Source organism: Sciurus carolinensis, chromosome X, assembly GCF_902686445.1.
Source record: "Sciurus carolinensis chromosome X, mSciCar1.2, whole genome shotgun sequence".
Lineage (NCBI taxonomy): Eukaryota > Metazoa > Chordata > Mammalia > Rodentia > Sciuridae > Sciurus > Sciurus carolinensis.
This window is the reverse complement of record NC_062232.1, coordinates 130306147-130329098: the sequence shown is the minus strand read 5'-3', so window position 1 is coordinate 130329098 and position 22952 is coordinate 130306147. Positions and strand designations below refer to the sequence as shown.

Sequence of the window (22952 nt, the reverse complement as noted above, 5' to 3'; positions counted from 1 at the left end):
TTCTTAGTTCATAGGCCATACAAACACAGGCAGTGGATCTTTGATAGTTTGCTGACCCCAAGTTCAAAGAGTTAGTTACTTCTTACAAAATAGTAATCCAGGTCCTCCAACCATTCAACATCCACTCCCCAGCATCAACCACTTTGAACACTTTTAGCACTTTCTTTTGTCATTTACCTCTAGTTCTCTAAATAACAGTGCTGTTGCTTTCTCTTTTTATATTTTAGGAATTATTGATTGACTTCTCACTGTAAAAGATGAGGTAGCTCTTTCGCCAGCCCCCACCCCAACCGACACTTACTTCCTGTTCCCCCATTCTTCCAGCACAGTGAATTATGATTCCAGTTAGGTCATCTCTTCGTGTTACATTACCACGGCCATGGAAGCTGGACTCAGTTGTGTACTTGCTGTGATTTCTTTTCCTTTCCCAACTCCTTGTTTTTCTTGGAGTCAACCTTTGTATCCCCATCTCCTTTTTGCTTGTTTGTTCTTATCCCTAGTTCAGTGCTTCCCCCAACTCTCTGAATTTCATATATTTGTTTAAAGATGTCTGGCATTTTAGTAGTTCCTTTCCTTGGAGCTTTCTTGGGTCCTTTTTTTTTTTTTTTTTTTTTTTTTTTGGTACCAGGGATTGAACTCAGGGGCACTTGACCACTGAGCCACATCCCCAGCCCTCTTTTGTATTTCATTTAGAGACAGGGTCCCACTGAGTTGCTTAGCACCTTGCCATTGCCGAGGCTGGCTTTGAACTTTCGTTCCTCCTGCCTCAGCCTCCCAAGCTGCTGGGATTACAGGTGTGGGTCACCATGCCCAGCTTCTTGGGTCTTTTTTTTTAAAGCTGTAGATGGACACAATGCCTTTATATTATTTATTTATTTTTATGTGCTGCTGAGGATCAAACCCAGTGCCTCACACATGCTAGGCAAGCGCTCTACCACTGAGTCACAACCCCAGTCCCTTCTTGTGTCTTTTTGACTTGCTTTCCATGCCTGCTGCCCAGGCATGAGCCTGGACTTTCCTTCCATCATCCCAGAGATGGTTTTCACTCCTTGAGGCCCCTGTTTCCTAGTTATCACCTTTACTTCCTTAATTTTGTTTGTGCATTATCTCTACAAAAAGGTCCGTGAAACAAGAATGCACAAGAAGTAAATTATTTGAGTTCTTTCATGTCCAAAAATGTCAGTAGTCTAAACTCACAGTTAGAGTTGGGGGTGTGACTCAATGGTAGAGCTCAAGTTTACCATGTGTGAGGCCCTGAGTTTTATCCCCAGCACTGAAAACAAATTTTTTTTTTCTGAACTCATGGGTTGGCAGTTTGGTTTAAGAATTATAGGTTGGAAATTAATTTTCCTCTCAGAATTTTAAAGGCATTCCTTCATTGTCTCCCAGTTCCCCATGCGATTACTGAAAAGTCTGAAGACATTCTAAATTCTGATTATTTGAATATGACCTAATTTTTTTCTTTCCAACAGTTTTTCTCTCAGCATATTGAAGATATTCAAGCATCTTCTGGGTTTCGTTGATGCTATTGAGAAATCACCTTGCAGTCTAAAAGTCATGGTTTTAAAGGTAATCAGTTTTATTTCTTTGCTTTTAATATCTTTTGTCTAGGTATGAATCTGTTTCTGTTTTTCCTGCTTGGGATTTGTTGGAATTCTCAAATTTGTGCATTTGTGTCTTCCATTAGTTCAGGAAAGTTCTTAGAAAGTAGCTCTTCAAATGTTGTCACTGCTTCATTTACTCTTTCATAGTGATAAGATTTTTGTTAGACCTTCTCACACTCTCTTCTTCCATGTTTCTGTTTTTCCATTTCTTTTGTTTTGTTTGAGTACTGGGGGTGGAACCCAGGGGCACTCAACCACTGAGCCACATCCACAGCCCTTTTAGTTTTTTATTTCATTTTGAGACAGAGTCTCACTGAATTGCTGAGGCTGGCATTGGATTCTCCATGCTCCTGCCTCAGCCTCCCAAGCCACTGGGATTATAGGTGTGCACTATTGCACCTGGCTATTTTTCCAGTTTTTTATATTTCTTCGTGCCTCTTAGCTGCATTCTGGATACTTTGTTTTGTTATGTTTTAGGATTTACTAACACTCTCTCCAACCATATCAAATATGCCATTAAATCCATCTATTGAACATTTACAACCTTTTAAAACTGCAGAATTTGACATATGTGCATAAAGATGCAGAAAATATCAACATATATTTTGAGCAATAAGGATAAGGTGAACACCTACTTACCTACTACATAGGCCAAGAACCCTAGCCTCCATGTGCCACCCCATTCACAGTTACCTTCTCCCACCCTAAGTAGAAATCCCCATCCTGATGTTTATCGTACTCATATCCATTTATTTTCTTTATAGTTTTGCCACCTACAATATTACTTATTTTTGCTTCTTCTTCAAATTTTTACATAAACAGAACAATATGTAGGATGAATTTTTTGCTTAACTTCTTTTGTTCAATGTGAATGCTTGTGAGATTCATTCACGTTTCTTAAGGCTGTGTTTCTCTTTTGTAATGTAATAATGTATTGCTGAATATTTAACAGTTTACTGATCCAATTCTGCTCTCGATGGCAGGTGGGTGGTTTGTAGTGGTTGGTTACTGGGAACATTGGTGGACCCATCTCTAGGCGAAATTCTCTACAAATGCAATTGCTGGACCATTCAGTCCATCCTGGACTATTCTTTCCACTGTATGCTACTACCACGTGCTTTTCCACAGGGGTTGTACCAGTTTAGTTTCCCAGCAGTAGTGATCGAGAGGTCCTGATGCTCCATGTCCTTGCCAACATGTATCATTGTTAGTCTGTTTGAATTTTTCCAGTCTTCTGGGTGCGTAGTGGTATCACACAATGTTTTAATTGAGATATAACTTACATATAATAAAATACACAGAATCAAGATGTCTAGGACAATATAGTCATTTCCTATTTGCCACCAGGAGAGCATTTTAAGATGACAAAGTGCTCACAGTTTCAAAGTAGAAACAGAACAGAGGCTCCACCTGCTCTGTCTTCACCTCCTTACTCTCTCCACTGCCCTGTGCCACAGGGTTCCACCAGTGATGCTCTTGCCATCTTGATTTTACAGGTGCGAAAACTGAACCTCAGAGTGGTTTCTTAACTTGCTCAAGGTCTCAAAGTGATAGAGGCAGGATTTGAACAGGGAGCTATTTGAAAGACAAAGTTATCACTCACAATGTGAGAAACTTATTCTTTGTGTCGTCATAGAATTTTCCACTCTGGGCTATAAACTGTGTAAAAGCAAGAAACATGTCAGGCTTCTGTACCACATGGTAGGCACTCAGAAAATAATGTGTAGAATGAGTGATTGCATGCACAACTGAATCTGTTATGATGCAAATCTCTCTGCTTCGCTCCCTGGGAGTAGCAATATGGCAAACAATGTGGGTTAATGAGAATGAGTTTATTCATACTTTACAAGAATAGGGTGTTTTTTTGTTTGTTTGTTTGTTTGTTTGTTTGGTGCTGATGTTTGAATCCAGCGGTGTTTTACCACTGAACTACATCCTCAATCCTTTTTATATTTTATTTGAGATCAGGTCTTATTAAGTTGTTAAGGGTCTGGCTAAATTATCCAGGCTGGCCTCAAACTTGTGATCCTCCTGTCTTAGCCTCCTGAGTCACTGGGATTACAGTCATGCACCACCAGGACTGATTACAAGAATATTTCTTTACAAACAAGACACACAATTTGTAATTCTTGGAAGAGGTAATAGAAGAGGCCCAAGCATAAGTGGGCAAATATAGAAGGGAGATTCTGCCCATCTGAGGATCATAGTAAGGTACACCTATAAAGGAAGGAGTCAAGTGCTGAACAGGAGGGGTGTGGGACCCATAAATTGAACTTGACCTCCCCAGTCTATGTTGAGCCCATGTCAAGTGCACAAATTTTCTATGTCAGTATCAGTATATTCACATAAGTATTTTTATGGAGTGAGGCCAGAATGTGTCTAAGTCTCCATTTGTTGCTCACAGAGAACCTGATTTGATATTTCCTGTTTCCCACTCCAGGCAGAATACATCAAGAGCCCTAGTGCAACACTTCCCTCCAGCGTGCCTTCCTGCAGGTCTCTGTCATCCAGCGAGGAAGGTCCCAATGGCCACTCCAGCCTTTCGGAGGGAGAACTTTCCCGGAATTTACAGGAAAGTGTCAAGCACCGCATCCTCTACCTCTCAGAGCAGCTAAAAGTGGAGAAGGCTAGTCGGGATGAGAACACTGTGAGCTACCTCAAGCTAGTGTCCAAAGCTGACCGGCACCAGGCTCCACATATCCGGCAGGCCTTTGAGAAGGTGAATCAGCGCACCTCTGCCACCATTGCCCAGATTGAGCGAAGGCTCCGCCAGTGTCATCAACAGCTCCAGGAACTGGAGGAGGACTGTAGGTCCAAGGGCTCAGTGCTGAAGGTGGAAAGCAGCCTGGACAACTGCGAGCAGCCCAGTGCAAAGGCCTCCGTTTCCAAGTCCCCCAGGCCGGGTGAGGAAGATGGTCTGTCCTCCAACCTGCCTGATGTCACCACATCCTTCACTCTGGAGAGTCACTTCTTGGACTTGCAACAGGGGAATTTCTCAGAGACAAAGCATGTGTCCCAGAAACGAAAGCTACTATTGCAGAAGGTGGAGGAAGAGTTGACAGAAATTAAGAAGTTCCACATTGACCTTCAGGTGTCCTACCAGGGCCTCAAGGAAAGGTATCTGACGGACCTGCAGGTGTCACTGGAATCCCTTCAGGAGGAGAAATGCAGGTGAGGTGAACCCCTTCTTCCATCTTGCTTCTGAGGACTGGAAGCAAGTGAGGGACAATTGGGACCTGCCTGGTTTGGGGTGTCTAAGAAGGAATCAGGGACAAGGACTTGGAGAGTCAGGATGCAGGCAGATGGGAAGAATAGGTCTGTGCAGGGTCTTCTTTCTGTTGTCCCACACCTAATTGTTCCTTGCTGGCCATGGCTCCAGCTCAGAGGTCCCTGCCAGGTCTCTGTGGAGCACTGGGTTGGGTGGTCTTGACTACAGTGGCAGGAGGCAGCCAGGTGGCATTAGTTAGTGAGGCAGCATCCCCTGACCCTGACTGCTAGAAAGGTTGCTTAGGACTGGAATTGCCTTGTGAGCCCCAATCTCTTCACCTGTGTGCCTGCCTGATTGAGCTGGGGCCCAAAGTCAAGCACTGAACATTCCATCTGAGAATGAATGCCTTCTTCTGCATGCTTTCTCCACAATGTGCAGTAGCTCGATTTTATTTTTCTCTAAGATAAAACTAGAGTCCACCAATTAAAAAAAAGGCAGTGGGGACCTCAAAGGATCTACTCCACTCCTCTTGAGGGGCCCTTCTGTGGGCTCCTACTGACCCTCTGAGGCACCATGCTGCTTCCCCCGTCACTGTCACCACAGTCTGTGGTTAATTAACATTAATCCTTCCAACAGCCTGGAAAGGGAGGGAGAGATTCACTTAGGTGAGCCAAGATTCTTAGCATTTCCACAAAAATAAGAACTCTCAGTCCTTTTAGTGACTACACATATGTGGGAGAAAAGGCAAATGGGAATCATTATCTTTGGTTTTCCCAGGGAAATCTTACCACTTATATGGCCTAAGAATCCATAAAGGGAAATCAAAGAGTATAATGGGCAACCAATTATCAAGTAAGATGATCAGTCAGAATTATAGGTTTCCTTTGGAGGTTATTTTCATAGGACATAGCAACAGAATCTAAAATATTGGGAGTCTTAAATACCTCTTCATTGAAGTAACATTCCAAAGGTTAGATTTATATCAAGCAAGAACAGAGCTGAGGGGCACTTACAGACACCCCCGTGTGTTTCCATATCACACAGCTCAGTGAGACTCATGCTTGGGTACACTCTTAACCTCTTACCCACTGGAAGCAGATACACATGTGACATATGTGTTCAGCTCCATGCAGTGTCATCCAGTGACCATGCCTGTGTGTCTACCACCCAAACCCCTGTGATGGGAAAATTTCTGGTGTGCCATGAACTGAGATTTCAACCCCTAAGTCCTGGGACATTTATCACAGCTGAATCTGTTTTCTTCCAAGGGAGCTATTATAATTTTTATTGTTGTGGTTTCTTTCTAATTTGATAGTGAAGAACTCTGTCAAGAATGACCCTAAGGGAAGATAGGCACTCTCCAGGAGAGTGGGGAAAGTTAGGTTGGGATGTGAAACCAAAATGTAGGAAGTGGAAGAAATGTCTCGGGGTAACAGGGAGCTCAACCAGCAGCCACAAGGGGGAACCTGTGACCTGTGCCTTTCTTCAAGTCTATGGGTGTCAGCCCTTAGGCTCTTCCATAGTGGGTGTGGGTTGGCTAGTTTAACAAAAATATGCATCAAGGGGGCATATTTACATGATTCTGGCATTAACCATTGGGTTCTATCATGGTCAGCAGCTGTGGGACATGATTGGGTCAGTGAGATGAGGAATAAATGGACTAATTGCAAACAACCACACAGGGAGGGTAAATTTTAAAAAAATATTTTTGTTAGTTGTTGATGAATCTTTGTTTATTTGTATGCAGTGCTGAGAATTGAACCCAGTGTCTCACACATACTAGGCAAGTGCTCTACCACTGAGCCACAATCCCAGCCCTGGTAAATTTTATTTAAGGCCAAGATGGCAGTGTGCAACTGGGTTTCACGTTACTTACATCAGACCAATGCAGCAAGTATTTTAAACAAATTTATAACAAAGGCATACTTTCTTTTTGAAAGAAAAGAAATTCACATGACATAAACCATATTTAAGTGTGCAATTCAGTGGCACTGAATACTTCCACAGTGTTGTACAACCACTACCTCAATCTAGTTGTAGAATTTTCATCATCCCAAAAGGAGAATTTGTCAGGCACAGTGGTGCACATGTGTAATCCCAATGACTTGGGAGGCTGAGGCAGGAGGAAAACAAGTTCAAGGCCAGCCTCAGCAACTTAGTGAGGCCCTAAGCAACTCCGTGAGACCCTGTCTCTAAATAAAATATAAAAAGGGCTAGAGATGTGGCTCAGTGATCGAGTGCCCTTGGGTTCCATCCCTGCTATCGGGAGGGGGATGGATTTGTGCCCATTATGCGGTCACTCCCCATTCACTATCTTCAGTTCCAGGTACTTACAAATGTGTTTTCTGTCTGTATGGATTTGCCTCTTCTGGACATTTCATATAAATGAGATCATTGCAATATGTGGCCTTTTGCACCTGGAATGATGTTTTCTTTTTTTTAAAAAAATTATTGTTTATTTTTATTATAAAAAGAAAATAATCTCCAGCTATATAGTGAGTCACTTTCAAAACCCAAACCATTTTGTTATGATAATCTTTTATATAAAAATTTAATTTCAGTAGTCATCAGGAGAGTTAAGTACAGTGAGCATGTAGGCTAAGGCATACTTTTCAAATTTGCAGCACATACCAACAAAATTCTATTTGGTTTACAAAATTCTTCAAGCAAATACAAGAAAACTTTAGGTCAGTTTCTGCGAACTATCAAAGGAATAAGGACATAATGCCCTTCTATCTCAAATAAATCAGGTTTTGGATGATAGCTTTTCAACCTAATAAAATAGAGACATACAAAATAAAGATAAAATACTTCTCTTTAGTCCATGCATACTTTGAATAATCTTGTAGTAAGTTTCTGATGCAACTGAAAATATTCAAAGAAACTGCCCTGGTGTAGTGTTCTACAGTGTCAACAGCATCAATAGTAGGATCATTAGTAGTAGTTCCAGAATCTATAAAATCCCAGTGCTATTGCAAGACAAGTGAACGCTGAGGCTGTAAGTTAACGAACTGCCTCAAGTTTATTGACTCCATCAGTGTTTTTAAGGAAGCAATTTCAGTCTCGATTTTATTACTGGTCTGAAATAACACTTTTGGTTTGAGTATTCTTTCTGGTAAATTCTGTGGTTGTTTTTATAAGTTGCTTCTCTTGATCTGTAAACATATCTATTACCCTGCTCCTTTCTAGGTTGATGTCCAATTTATTATCCACTCTGATTCTACGGGTTTCATTCATTAGTTTTTGTTAACCTGGTCTAATTCAATTTTCATTTCCTCATTCTCTGCTCTCAGATTTGCAAATTCACATTTCTCTAGGATGACCATATCTTTCCTGATGGAATCCAAATGAGCAATTAGCTGTTGTACTGTTATTTCCTGTTGAGCTTGAGTGACCATCTCTTTATAGATAGTATCCAGGCTGACATTTGATAAAGTGGTTAATGCTGATAAAATTGTTTCTACTTGTGCTTTGTCAAATCCATGAGTTTCCAAGTCCTGAACCAATGCATGGGTATTAAAAGTTAATTTCCTTTGTTCTAAAGGAGTTATGTCCACTGACCTCCTGTCATATTCTTCCTTGATCATGGTGGTCAAGAAATGAGCCAGTGAGAAATGCCCATGGGGACTTGAAACCCAGTGGCCCCCCGCTGCCTCTATACTGCAGGAGCCACCAAACCCAGTGACTCCTCCTGTTCCAGAGATGTCTGGTAGCCAGAAGGAAGCGGAAAGTGGGTTGGAATGATGTTTTCAAGGTTTGCCCATTTTGTGGCGTGCATCAGACCTTCATTTAAAAAAAATTTGTAGTTGTAAATGGACATAATGCCTTTATTTATTTGGTGCTGAAGATTGAACCCAGTGCCTCATGCATGCTAGGCAAGTGCTGTACCACTGAGCCACAACCCCAGCCCTAGACCTTCACTTTTTATGGCTGAATAATATTCCAGTGTGTGGGTAGACCACATTTTGTTTATCTGTCCATCAGTTGATGGAGATTAGGGTTGTTTTTGCCTTCTGACTATAGTGAGAAGCTCTACTTATGAACACTCATATGCATGTACTTGGTGAAACAACAGTTTCCAGTTCTTTGGGATCTATATCCAGGAGTGGCGTTGCTGGGTCCTATGGTGACTTTGGGTGCAATGTTTAGAGGAAGTGCCAGACTGGTTTCCACAACAGGTGCACCATTTTACCTTCCCACCCGCAATTCACAGACTTCCAGTTTGTTTACATGCCTTTTTTGTGTTTTGTTTTTTGTCCTGCTGGGAGGGAACCCAGAACCTGATGAGCTACACCTCCAGCCCCTGATTCCTTTTTTTAATGAAAGTGGGTGTGAAGCATTATCTCATTGTAAGGACTTCCCTTCTTTTCCAATTTTCCTTAATATTTTCATGGGCAAAGGTTTTTTTTTTCTTCTTTTTATGCATTTTTGTTGTGTTAAAAAAATCATATAACAAAATTTAACATATTAACCATTGAGGGATTTCTCTTTGATCTATAAAGTGCAGGGTCTCAATCACAGTGGCAGTAAGAGGAGGCTGGCCTAGTGGTTCTTGGGTGTCCTCCTTCAGGAGGTCTGAATTTGTGGGTTCTCCTGAGGGGGGGGCATTCCTGGACCCTGTAAAAGGACCATGACTGCTTCCTCTGGAGTTGCTTGAGGTCCCTGAAACTCTACCCTCTATATGCTGAGAAAAAAGAATGGGAAAGGCAATATGTGGACTTTTGAGTATTGAATGGTGTCCACATGGGCATTGTGGACTTGAGGATTCTTTGTAGAAGGGTCTTATCCAGGTTTTTCTTCTTTTCTTGTGGAAATAAGGAAGCACTTCAGATCTCCAGGAACATTGCCCAGTGAGCAGACTCCTGGGGGAACCAGAGGTCTTGCTCCTCAGTTGTCTCCAAAGGTCAGGAAGGAAGGTCTGAGGAATTCAGAAAATGTCCATTTACAGAAGAGGCAGAAGTTCCTACTTCACATTTGTAGCCCTAGTGGATGATTCAATGACTGGGGCACAGTGGTTACTGGAACATCTTTCTCTCTCTCTCTCTCTCTCTCTCTCTCTCTCTCTCTCTCTCTCTCTCTCTCTCTCTGTGTGTGTGTGTGTGTGTGTATGTGTGAAAAGAAGCAAAAATAAGTTTTAGTGCTTTGCTAGCAATGGAGAAATGCAGGGGCCTCCTGTCCCAGAGGCTGTGATTCTCCCCATCAGCAGGAACAGAGGGCTGCGGGAACATCTTTATTGAATGAATACAGGGATCCTAGGAGAAAACTGACCATGAGGGTGATGTTGTTTTGGACCTTATTCCTGTTTCCCTAGATTTAACCTCAGACTTGGTGGGCAGGTGGTGCCATGACATCAAATCACTCAAGACTCTGCTAAATAACAACAAACTGGTCTTGTCATCTTTATGAGACACCTCTTGACTATTTCAACTTGCCGTTGCCTGTCCCTTTGACACACTACTCCAACTCTTCACAGAGCTGGTGCAGTGCAGCGAGCTGAACTGTTTCCCCCGAATTCTTGTGTTGGCATCCTCAACCCCACTACCTCCAAGCGTGACCTTATTTGGAGATTGGGTTTTTGCAGATGTAATTGGTTAATAGGCAGTCCTACTGGAGCGGTCCCTAATCCGACATGGCTGGTGTCCTTATCAGAAGGGGAGATTTGCACACAGACACATGTGGAGGGAGGATGCCCTGTGAAGACGGGTTCGGGGGGCGGGTGCAGCAGAAGGAAGCAAAGGAACGCTCAGGATTGCCAGCAAACCAGAAGCTGGGAGGGGCCTGCGCCAGATTCTCCCTCACAGCCCCCAGGAGGAACCCATCCTGCCAGCACCTTGGTCTACACATCTGGCCTCCAGAACTGGAAAGAGTCCATTTCTGGTGTTAAAGCCACCCAGTCTGTGGTACTCTGTAGGACAGCCCCAGGACATTCACATCATTGCTTCATCCTTAGGCTCTTCAGACGGTCTTCCCAGACTTCCATGTTCCATGACCTCTCCATTTATTATTTTTTAAAATTTTTAATTGAGGTAATTTTATAGTGAAATTGCATTTAAGTTTAGGTGTTCGTTAATGAGTTTTGACAAAGGTATATACCTGGGCAATTAAGATCCCAATAAAGAATGTTCCATCACCCCAGAAGTATCCCTTATGCCTCCTTCCAGTCAATGCCCATCCCTGAGAGGCAACCAATGTTCTAGTTTCTGTCACTCTAGGTTAGTTTTGCCTGTTCTTGAACTTCATATAACCAGAATCAAATAGTAGTCTTTTGCTTCTTTCACTCAGTGTAATTATTGCAAGATTCATCCAACTGTGTATCCAATGCAGGTGAATTTCCTGACACAGCTTACCTAATTGAGCCTTTGAAGTTCTATTCATCCTTTCTACTTTACCAGAACTCTGTGGCCTATAGGCAGTATGTAACTTTTTTTTTTTTTGGTAGTGCCAGGGATTTAATCCAGGGCCTTGTGCTTGCAAGGCAAGCACTCTACCAACTGAGCTACATCCCCAGCCCAGTGTGTAACTTCTGATATTTAAACTCTTGGCCAATAATCCTATCGCCTCTCCTATAAAAGCTGGCACATTGTCTGAGCCAATGGTTATTGAAATGTCAAATCTGGGAGTAATTTCCTGGAGAAGCATCCTGGCTACCTCTTGAGTTTCTTCAGTGTTAGAAAGACTTGCATCTAACCAGAATAAGAGTAAACAAAAACCAAAAGACATTTATAGCCTCAAGAGCCTGGTAGTTCAGTAAAGTTTACTTTCAGTTTCTCAAAAGGTGCTCCTCCTGTAGTTTGGATTCCTGGTGGAAGCCCTGGCCCCTGGTGTGGGTTGTTGTGGGCACAAGTTTTGCACTGTTCCTAGATCACCAAGGAAATGTTTGTAGAAATGCTGACTCAGAACAGTCTTAAGGGCCGTTTGGCCAGTGTGTGCTCCCCTGTGGAGCTGTCTGATGAGAGCAGGGCTTGAGTCTCAGGGATGACTATGTGGCCATCAGAAAATCTCCACCATCTTGTTCTGTCTGTAAGCTGCAAATTTTCACTTGCCCTGAGCAACCACAGTGTTCCCTTTTTTGTGGCCCCAGCAATGCATAACTGCAAGTTTCCTGAGTGCCCATACTGCATCTACAAGATTAAACAATTTCTGTTCATATTTCATGTCTTTTCTTCTGAGTTAATTAGCTCCCTTTCTTCACATAAGTTCTCATGCACATGAAGAGTGGAGAAGGCATAATTTGAGCCTGTTGTCAATTAGAGTGCTTGGGTCAGAGTGGTAAGTTCTGCCTCTTGTGCTGAAGTTCCCTGAGGCAGAGGCTTTGCCTCAGCGGTGGAGTTGAGTGACCAGTGTATAACCCAGCAAGATGTACTCATCTTCTATGAAACTGCTTCCATCTGTGAAGTACTACACATCAGGGTCCTTAAGGGGCTGGTCTGTCAGGTCACTGTCAGGTTACTGGAGAACACCTTATGACCTCAATGCAGCTGTGATCAGGTTGCCCAGTCCTGATGGGCAGCAGAGTTGCTGGGTTTAGAGACTTCAATGTGGACATGTGGCTTTTTACATGACATGCCCTGGTATTTGATCATCCTCATATTAATCGGCTAATATTGTCCTTTGTACTCCAACAGTACCAGTTAAGAGTGTCAGTTCCTGTCCCATAGTCAGCTCGTCAGCCTCTAACAACAGAAGGGCCATGGCTGCAAGGGTCCATAGTCAGGGTGGCCAGCCTTGAACAATAGAGTTCAGCTGTTTAGACAGGCCAGTGGATGGTGCCATGTCCCCAGCATTTGAGTCAGGACTCCTACAGCTATTCCAGACCATGCATGGACATACAGAGGGAAAGGCTTTGGGAGGTCAGGGTGTCCTAGTCCAGGTGCACTGGTGAGAGTTTGTCTAATGTCCTCGAAGGCCTTTTGTTGTATTGGCCTCCACATCAGAGGATCTTGTTCTCCTCCCTTTGTGGCCTCATAGAGGGGTTTTGGCCATAACTGAAGAGTTAGGGATCCATATCTGGCAGAATCTAGCAGCACACAGGAACTCTCAGATCTGGCAGCAGGTAGAAGGGGCCAGAATTCAGCAGACCATAGCTCTTGGGGCCCATTTATTGTCTTTGAGTAGGATAGAAACCAAGGTATTTGAGTTTTTCTTGACAGATTTGGGCTTTCTTCTTTGAGACTTTGTAGCCAGTTTCACATAGGAGAGCAAGAAGCAGCTGTGTCCCTTTCATACCATCATTTTGGGTTGCTCCAGCCAGCAACAGATCATCTACATGTTGGAGCAATGTGCATCTACATCAGAGGTCAGCATCCACATGGTTTTGCAGGGAAGGCTCTCAAATCAGAAGCTAGTGCCATCCTAAAGATGGTTGGTGAGTTTCTGAAGCCCCAGGACAGCCTTGTCTAGGTCAATTGGCCTTTAGTTTGGGGCATTCTTCCTTCCAGTGGTCCTCTAGATGGCATTAGGCACATCAGCTGAGTCTCAGCCTTGTTTCTGGATAAGGTGGTCCTTCCATTCAGACCTTCCTTTGGCCCTGCATTTGGCCCCAATTTTGATATTTGTTTTGGCTTTGTCTTGGGGGACCTCTGGGTTTGTGGTGAGGGCAGCCAAAGGGAGACCCATATTCTTCATCATTTGGTCTGCCTCTCATTGAGCCTCTTGGTCTCAGTTGATGAAAACTGGTGGCCACTTCAATCAGCTCACTGGTACTTTTTTCAGCAAAGTCCTCTTGTTTTTGTAACTTTTGGCGAACGTCTCTCTGGGCTTTTCTCACCAAGGCAGCATTGATCATTGACTGGTTATCTGTGCTTTAGGATCAAAGGGGTGAAGAGTCAAAAGGCCTTGCATAGTCATTTGTAGCACTGGCTGGAACGTTCATCAGGCTTTTGGAGCACTACTGGTATCTTGCTCATGTTCAGGGCTCTCCTTCCCCCTTCTCTGAGGCTGCCTGTGAGGGCCTCTTGATAGCTCTTTATCTTTCAGATGTCTCCCTCTTTGTTGGGGTCCCACCCTGGGTCTGTGTCGGGGCACTGGACCTGGGCATAGGCTTGCCTTGTGTGTCCAGAATGTGTTCTTCTAGCCACTTTAAAGCTGCTCAGCTCACCTGTCTGTGTTCTGTCAACCCAGGTGGGCTGGTGGGTCTGGATAATGGACTGCATCAGATCAGTCATGGCCCAGGGATTCTCCATGTAAGAGGGAGTTTTTTCAGTTTAAAAGATCAATGGTATGGGGTGGGATTGTGGCTCAGTGGTGGAGTACTTGCCTAGCTTGTATAAGGTTTGATCTTCAGCACCACATACCAAACTAAATAAAATATGGTCTTAAAAAAAAAGCTGAAATTCTTTAAAAAAAACAGAGAGATCAATGGTGGTGAAAGGCTGGCACACAAAAATGCATTGTTGGGCTGTGACTGTGGCTCAGTGGTAGAGCACTTGCCTAGCACACATGAGGCACTGGGTTTGATTCTCAGCACCACACCAAAAAATAAATAAGGGCATTGTGTCTATCTACAACCACATTTTTTTTAATTTAAAAAAAATACATTGTGCACCTCACCCATTTCCCTCCTGGTCAACATAAGCAGGTCCACTAGTCTCTTGTAGGGGCACCTGGAGAACTCTCATCTGTGTTATGCCTCTGGTCTTGGGACAGTTTTCCCACCTTGGTCTCAGGAGATGAGAAGTCTTTGGTTCTGGGGAAGCCTCTGGCACTGAGGACATCAAGGAGGAAGGAGTAGCTGGTGTGGAGGGGCCACCATCTGCTGCCTCTGGGGTGAAAGGGACTGAGAGGACAGCCTGTTACCTCAGTGTTCTTGGCAATGTCAGGTGGAGTGGCACGTAAGGTGGTGGGTTCTTTTCTGGCTTATGGGGAAAATCTGGTTTCCTTTCTGTCTTTTCTTTGTCAGGTTTTTCTCTGTTTAGTTCCCTTTGGTTGGGTCTTACAGGCCATTATAGTTTCCACGATCATCAGCATGGACTGCCCTCCTAGACAGGCTCTCCACCAAGGGGGCTGTTTCTGTACAGTTTCTTGCCAGCAATCAATACAAGGGAATTGGACTGGGTGTCCAGGGGTTCTGACTCTATTGAAAGGACCTCACCAATGACAGTTTTGTCTAAAGGTCTTTCTGGTGGCCATTCCACACCAATGGCTGGCCATTGTAGTTTGCAGAGAGTGTTAAACCTTTGTGGAGCGAGTTTCACCCCATAGTTACCATTAAAAGTCTTCTCAGAGTTTTGGAACAGACATTTCAAAGGACTCCGTTTCCTTCCTGTGCTTCCCACGTTCCACCCTGCATCGGTGTCGCACACTTAGGACAACCCTCCCTTCCACCATCTCCGGCTGTTCTCCTCGTGGGGACTCAGGGTCCTCTTAGCCTTGTGGTAGGTATCAGCCCCCAACCTGGAGCTTCCACCTAGATGTTGGTCGGTGGAATTCCTCCCCAGACTGTATGAGGCACCCCGGAACCACGAACTGGGGACTCCACCACACTCCCTTGGGTCCTTTGGTTGGGTCAGAACCCTTCTTTGCTCCGTCTCATTCACACACTTCCACACAGATATGGCCAGAGCAGAATTTCTATATCGCCCCAATTCCAAAAATTCCAAATCCAAAGAAGGAGTCCCGGTTTCCCCTGTGCTCGCTGACCCTGAATGGAGACTACTTGGGGGACTTCCCGGGTTCTTTTCAGCTCCAGCTCCTTGAGGAGGTTACTCAGGACTCAGAGGTTGATCCAGCCTCTCGTCCCCCTGCTTAGGCCTCTGTGGGGAAGTCAGGTGGGGCACCGTCAATGGACTGGGTCCTACCTGTTTCACTCTGGTGGTGGTCTAACTTCCATATTCCTGGTTCCTGCTCCTCATGGGTTCCCTGGTGCTTTGGGGCGGCCACTCCAGGATGTGGGGTGAGTTGCCTCACCTACAGGCAAAGAGTCGCCTGTGGTACACCAAGGAGAAGTGTTGCCCTCCAGCGTCCCAGGGAAGCCGGACCTGGGGCCGAGAGAGGCAGAAAAGCTGTCTTCTCCTCCACTGTCCCGTCTGGGTCGCCAAATGATGTAGGACAGGAGAGGCTGGACACCCATGGAATTTTCAGGAAGCAGGTTTATTGGTTGCAGGGTCCAGAGTTGCTACTGCCTGAAAGATTCAATGGACCTTTAGTTTGGAAATCCTTTGAACTTTATACCCAGTGGGAGGAGGGGTTTGAAGGTTTACATGACAAGTGCTTTTTGTCCCATTTTTTAGATTAGTCAGAGGTTTTACAAGTTTTACCACAAAAGCAGAAGTAATATCATCAAGTCTGTGGCCAAACTTAGCTTTTGCAAGACAGAGCAACTTAGTATTCACAAAAAATAGGAAGTTCTATCCCACATTGAGTTTTTTTTTTTTAAATTTTTTTAAATTGTAGATGAACAAAATATCTTTATGTGCCTACAAGTTTTGAGACCAGCCTGGGCAATATAGTGAGACCCTGTCTCAAAAAAAAAAAAAAAAGTAAAAAGGAAACTGCTTGAGTTCTGAATTGGCAAGAATATCATTTTGCTTTGCATTTCTAGCTGTATTCATAGATGATGGCACTTATAGTTTTCTCATAGTCTATTATATTGAAAATGCCCTGAAGTGCATATGCCAGGTCTCTGTGCTTCTCTTTCCCTTTCGGATATCAGCTCTTTGGGGGCATCCAAATCCTAGCTCCTCTGTCCCAGGAATGTTCTGGTATGATTCACTTTGAGGCATACTTCAGAGATAAAAGGCTATGGTTAGCAGAGGTTTCATGAAAGGTCTGAGAGTACTCAGCCTAAAGGGTCCAGGCTTGGGCTGATTTTTCTCAAAGTATCTGCTTAAGCTTCTGTTTTGGACTTAGTTTGTGTTGGTCAGAAGGCATAAGAACTTCCAGTTCTTCCCAGCCTTTGCTTCCCTTCGGTGGGAGCCTCCTGCATCTTTGGATCTCTCAGAGGCCTCATCTGAGATCTGAGCTACTCTCTGAACTGATTCCTCTCTTCCCTATTGTGTTGAAATAAAGTACAGACACTTTATCAGTTGATATGTAAATATCTCCAGTAGTTCCTGAAATATGGAACTTTTGTTAGAAATATATAGCCTAAGTATCACACCCAATCTTTAAAAACAACTCTATAATATTAAATATCCACCAGTGTGACCTTATTACCTCCGACATGCCATACATCCCATTTTATTTCTGAAGCCTGTTTTTGCTAGGCATAGAATTCTAGGTTGGCAGTTATTTCTTTGAAATAATAAGCATTTTGAAAAAAAATCTGCTTCTGACTTGCATTGTTTCTTCTTTTGTTAAAAAAAGGCAGCTGCCATTCTAATTGTTTCTCCTTTGAAAATAATTAGTCTTATTTTTCTTCTGGCTTCATTTAGGATCCTTTCTTGCTCTTTCATGTTTAGTGGTATGTTTTGTTTTGTTTTGGTACCAGGGATTGAACTTGGTGGCACTTAACCTCCCCAGCCCTATTTTGAGACATGCTGGGGGATTGGGGGCTCAAACCCAGGGTCTTGGGTTTGATCTTGAAATTCTCACTGTCCATCATCAAGAGAGAAAGAGAAGGAAGGAGAAAGAAACAAAACCATCACTCGGCCCTACATGTACCTCCAGCCACTACCTCCTACTCCCTACTGCATCCCTGGCCCCTCTGTTGTGGCTGAGGTCTTGGAAGACTGCCACATTAAAAGGACACCACACAATTTTCAGAAATGTTTATTTAACAGGCAGGATCTTTCTGCACAGACATTTGTCCTTTTTACAAAAGCACTACTCCTCCCTAGCTTCTGTGATACCACAATCCTCTATTTTTTTTTTTTGAGTCATTGTACACAAATGGGGTACAACTTTTCATTTCTTTGGTTGTACACAATGTAGAGTCACACTGTGTAATCATACATATACATAGGGTAATGATGTTTGTCTCATTCATTCCATTATCTTTCCTTCCCCCCACCCTCTCCCCTGGTTTTATTCTCAGTTTCTGCTGATTTCTCCTCCCCTATCTGACATTTACATGGGGACTTGCCTCAGTCTGCCAAGTTTTTCTTCTGATTCTGTCTCAGAATAACTCAAAGGTTTGGGGTTTTGGTCTGTGGGATTCCTGATCTCATAAGGGAAGCCTGGTAGGCATTGTCTGGTGCTTAGATCCTCTGAGACTGTCAGTAGGGAGGAGGGAGGACTCAGAATCCTGAATAGCTGAACTTGTCCGCAGCCAGGCAATATGGAACCTCTTTATGGGGTAATTGGAGGCAGCATGACCTGACTGAGAGATACTGTCTGTTACAAGCACGTCGCAACACTTGCGGCCTGTACTGGATCGGGAACCGGGTAGGAATAAGATAACACTCACGTAGCCGGTTGTTGGTCCTCAGATGAGGTTTTATTGATGCTCGGTTCACAGCAAACGGCAATCAGTCATCGGAGTAACAGCATGCAGCGACCAGGGGCCTCGAGCTGGGGAGCACTATCTTGTCACTTGTCAACGGGACATAGTGACAGACTCTGTCGGTGGAGTAGTGCCCGCTCACTCCTGATCAGTCTGCAGTTTATATAGTCACATCAAAACAAGTTCACACATTACCTAATTTGTTTTTCAAGTCCTGGATTCTGCAAATTCATCTAGTAAATATTTTTACCAGTTTTACCATTAAAACTAATGTAAATTTGGTGTAAACAAACTGCCAAATGTTTTTCCTCAGCGACTGCATAGTCACTATGTGCGTCACCGCTTGTCACTTTACTTATCTTAACACTACACACACATTTTGTTTTGATCTATCACAGCAAACAACATGTTTTTTATAAGTTTCACAAAATGGGGTCAAAAAGCAAAATGGAAGTTGTTTGGTTCACTTCAACAATGTTCCATACACTGTCCAGAGCTGGGTAGGCCTGAAGGGACAAGTACCCCATCTAACCCTTTGGATTCTCAGATTCAATTGACCTTGACCTCCACTGCACTTCAGTCAACTGCTCTGTAATTACAGCAAAGACTTTGCCAGCTCTCTGTGGTGTTCCTTATCTCTGACATCTTCAATCCCACCCTCTTCTTTTCTAGTCACAGTCCCCATCCACCCTTCTGATGTCTCTCCTGTCTTATCTGCTCTTCAGTCTTTATTAACCCATTTAGATCTTTGACCCTGCCACTTGATAAGAACAACAACAGCAACTACCACTTAGTAAGCATTTCTGTTTGCCTGGCAGCATGTTAGTGCTTTATGTGTACTTTCTCATTTATTTTATCTAACCCAAACATAAGAAGTCAATGATATTCTTTACGATTGTTATTTTCAACTCCTCTGAAGTGTGAATAGGCACAAAAACTTGTCCAAGCAAGTGCCAGAGTCTTAAACCTGGGGTGACATGACCCCAGAACCAGTCCTCTAAACCACTTTCTCTCAATCTACCAGTTTCCTCTTGGCCTCAGGTTCTCTTCTGGACCCTGTGGCTCTTAATTCAGTCTCTTTTTATTTTTATTTATTTATTTTTAGGTACCAGGGATTAAACCCAGGGGGCTTAGCCACTGAGCCATATCCTCAGCATTTTAAAAATTATTTTGAAACAGAGTCTCGCTAAGTTGCTCAGAGTCTTGCTAAGTTGCTGAGGCTGACTTTGAAATTATGATACCTTCAGTATCTCTACTTCATGGGGAAAATAGGGCCCAGCGGTTTTCCATTGGCCTTCACCACCTCCCTTCAGAATATTTCTCTCTCCTTAGGTCACAGCAGTGGTTCCCAGCCCAGCTCTGTGCCTTCCATCTCTGTAAGTCTCCTCGAGGACTTTCGGTGTCCAGTTTGTCTTTCACGTGTCTGCCATCCCACATGTTATATTGAATTATCTCTTCCAGCAAATAAACATGGTCCCCTCTTACCAGTGAGACTTCTGAAGTATCAATCCCTGTCCACACTCCCTAGTTTCCTGCTTCACCTTCAGCCCACAGCATCTGGCCTCTGCCCTGCCACCCCACTGGAATGCCTTGCCCCAAGCTCCTGAATGGTCTCCTTAATAGTTAACACTGCCTTCCTTACCTTATTTCATTCTACTTGATACTGTTCACCAATATACCTTTTTCAAACACCTGGACTCTCAAGGGATTTTGCTGTTCTGCAGATTGAACCCAGGGAGCTTAGCTACTGAGCCATATCCCCAGCCCTTCCCAGGCCCTCACTTTGCACGTGTACTCAGGATGATGAGTTAACTACCTGTGCTACTCTATCCCTCCTGTATCCAGCTCTCCATCTCAGACCTCAACACCAAGTTGCAGGCCATTAGGTTCTAGCCCACCTTGCCAAAAGCCAGTTCTCAGAGAGATCAAAACTACTCTTGAAAGAAACTATTTGTATCGGACTGGGTAGTCTTTATAGCTTTGTCATGTTTGGGGGGGGTGCTTTGGTTGACTGGTCATCATTCTGTGTTCCTAAAATCATTTCTCAGAGTGGTCCATTTATCTCTGTGACAGTAGGAGCTGGACAGAGGGGAAGACACAGGGAGGAGTCAGTGCATTATGGCCAGGATGCTGCTGCCAGAGGAGAGGAAAATGCAGAGCAGACAAGGGGAGACTGAGAGAATATCTTTATGAAAATATTGTTAATTATCATCTTAATCAGGAATGTGTTCATATATGCTTATAAATATATTGATGAAGAACCTATTCATTGACTTCATATTCATAAAGAATATATTCACGAATATATGCTTGACCATAGGTAATAATTTGAATGTTCTTCTGGTCAGATCATTCTTATAAATGGAGAGGCAGTAGTGAGGAATCTATTTTCAGGGTAGAAACCCTTCTGACACCCTCTGTGAGCAGTGACCAACTGTTTTCAACAGGGACCTGGAGCAGCGACAAATGGAATGAATAGTCCTTGGAACATTGTTAGCAATGAATGGGCTGTGTCAGTCAGCTTTCTGGTGCTGTGACAAAATACCTGTGATAAATCAACTCAAAGGAGAAGGGTTTATTCTGATTCATGGTTTCAAATTCTTCAGTCTGTGATTGGCTGAAACTTCAAAAAAACTTTTCAATTATGAAATATTTCAGGCCAGGGAAAATATAGAGAATAACATTATCAGAGCCCCCACTTTCTTAAAACTTAACGTTTGCCACATTTGCTTTGAATCTTATTTTTTGTTTTTATACTTTTATTACTTATATGTTTATATACATAACAATTTTAGTACTGTTTGCTTACACATAATAGGTAGTGGTGTTTTGTTTGTGTTTTTAATATCTCTATTGTGATATAATTTGCATATCACAAAAGGTGCCATTTTAACTACATTTCAATGGTTTTTATTAAGTTAACTGAGTTGTGTAACCATTAACACAATCCAATTTCTTGTTTTTGTTTAAACAACAGCTTTATGGAGATATAATTCACATCCCATAAATTTTACCCATTTAAAGTGTACAATTCATTGGTTTTTAGTATATTTACAGACTTGTTTAACAGTCATCATATGTAATTTTTCAACATTTTCATTGTCTCTGCCCTCCCCACCTCAATCCCTGGAACCACTCATCTGTCTGTCTCTGGAGATGGACCTCTTCTGGACATTGCATATGAGTGGAATGATATACTATGTGTCTTTTATGATTACTCAAGCACTATAATAAAGATGGTTTTAAGGAGCAACTACTGAATGCTAAACGCTGGTCCTGGGATCTTTGTGGAATTCAGTATAATACACAGATAGTTCAGCTTTTCATTTCTATAACCTGTAGTCTATGTCAGTTTTTGTAAAGTTGTTACTAAAGAATAACTATATACGAGATATATCTGAATATCAGTGTACGTGTGACTGATGTGCATTTGGGGCATTCCCAGGCAGACCTAGGGAGGAGGTTGTCTTCAATTCCAATTGCCCAGGGTGAGAGGCAGGAGGAACCCAAGTCTAGTCTAAGTGCAGGGCGCTCCCTGCTGGCATGAGCTTTGAGTGAGGTACTGAGGGAGTGTTACTTTCTCTCTTGTTCCCAAGACAAGCATCGATTGAAGAACAGGTGAATGATCACCTTCAGGGGCATCTGGATGCAATTTACCAACTCAAACAGAATCTGGCCTGCACTGAAGAGAAAATGTCCTATCTGTCCTATGAGAGAGCCAAGGAAATATGGGTGAGAACCTCAGGGGGGGGAGGCTTTTGAGAAAGGGCCAGTGAGAAGGATGTAGGGATGAGTGAATCCATTCTGATGCCCCCAAACCAGGGCAAGAGCTGGATCTTCCAGCTGTATCCCTCCTGAGTGTGCAGTGGCAACCCACACCTTTGCTTTAAAGCTAGTAACTTCCACCTTTCTTGTTCAAATTAGCTCCATTTCCTGCCATCCAGGCTAGCTGCTTTGGGAGCTTTGGCAATGTTGTTCTCACTCTAGGGGCAGTCACTGGCCTTAGCCTGGAGCCTGTGACTTGTAGATCCAAAGTGGGGCCTGACAAGCCCCAGAAGATGTTGGTGCATGGAGAGCTTCTGAGAACCCCTCCTTCAGACCACCCCTTACTCTCTTCCATACCCATAGCTCCTACTGCTGTCGTTAGTTGACCCTGTCCCAAGCAGGTCCTCAGGCTCAGGAGACAGTGGACAGGGAGCATGACCAAGTCAGTATGGCCCTACCACAGCAGCTCCCTGTCTCTGTTGTGCATGTCCTGGAAGTTCTCCAGGTCCTTCCCAAAAGATTCAACTCAACAATACATGATGCACACCCCCAGTAACTCAAATTAAATGACCACAGTTCCATTCTGATTTCTGGTGAGTGTGCATCTGTTTGTTGCCTGCAGGAGATCATGGAGACTTTCAAGAGTCGGATATCCAAGCTAGAAACTCTACAACGAGTCACCCAAGTGGAGATGATGACAAACCTTAGAAGCCGTCCCCAGGAGTTTTTATTCAGATTTGTGAGCCTGCTCCTCACACTGGTCACAGCCCTCTTGGTCTTTGTCTCCACTGTGTGCTCCTGCCCCTTGCCTCTGATCCACTCACGCCTACGCACATTCACTGCCCTCATGCTGCTTTTGCTTGGGGCCCTTGCCTGGCAGAAGTGGCACACCATTGCCACCATAGACTGGCAGGCATGGGTTCCTTCAAAATGGAGACTGGACTCTAAGAACTCCAAGCCTCTGTTGGATGGACCTTAAGGGGCTGGGAGGACC

At 43.7% G+C, this 22952-nt stretch overlaps 2 protein-coding genes and 1 pseudogene across 2 annotated transcripts in view; 1 reads left to right on the top strand and 2 right to left on the bottom strand.

The window, feature by feature from the left end:
* The window catches only part of Tktl1 (transketolase like 1), a 49248-nt gene extending 33431 nt beyond the window's left edge, over positions 1-15817 (bottom strand). The window contains exon 1 of the mRNA XM_047536082.1: positions 15609-15817. The gene's annotated coding sequence lies outside the window, so the exon portion shown is untranslated. The remainder of the gene's footprint in view (positions 1-15608) is intronic.
* Positions 1476-22937, top strand: Tex28 (testis expressed 28). Its single transcript, XM_047536083.1, has 4 exons — positions 1476-1569; positions 4045-4775; positions 21790-21925; positions 22581-22937. The coding sequence occupies exons 1-4, from the start codon at positions 1558-1560 to the stop codon at positions 22935-22937; spliced, it is 1236 nt and encodes a 411-aa protein (XP_047392039.1). The 5' UTR covers positions 1476-1557.
* Positions 7747-8323, bottom strand: LOC124972208 (coiled-coil domain-containing protein 90B, mitochondrial-like; annotated as a pseudogene).
* Positions 22938-22952: the final 15 nt, after the last annotated feature.

Coding starts and splice junctions, on each gene's coding strand:
- Tex28 (XM_047536083.1), top strand. Junction 4,776..21,789: donor CTTCAGGAGGAGAAATGCAG/GTGAGGTGAACC, acceptor CTTGTTCCCAAG/ACAAGCATCGATTGAAGAAC. Junction 21,926..22,580: donor AGAGAGCCAAGGAAATATGG/GTGAGAACCTCA, acceptor TGTTGCCTGCAG/GAGATCATGGAGACTTTCAA.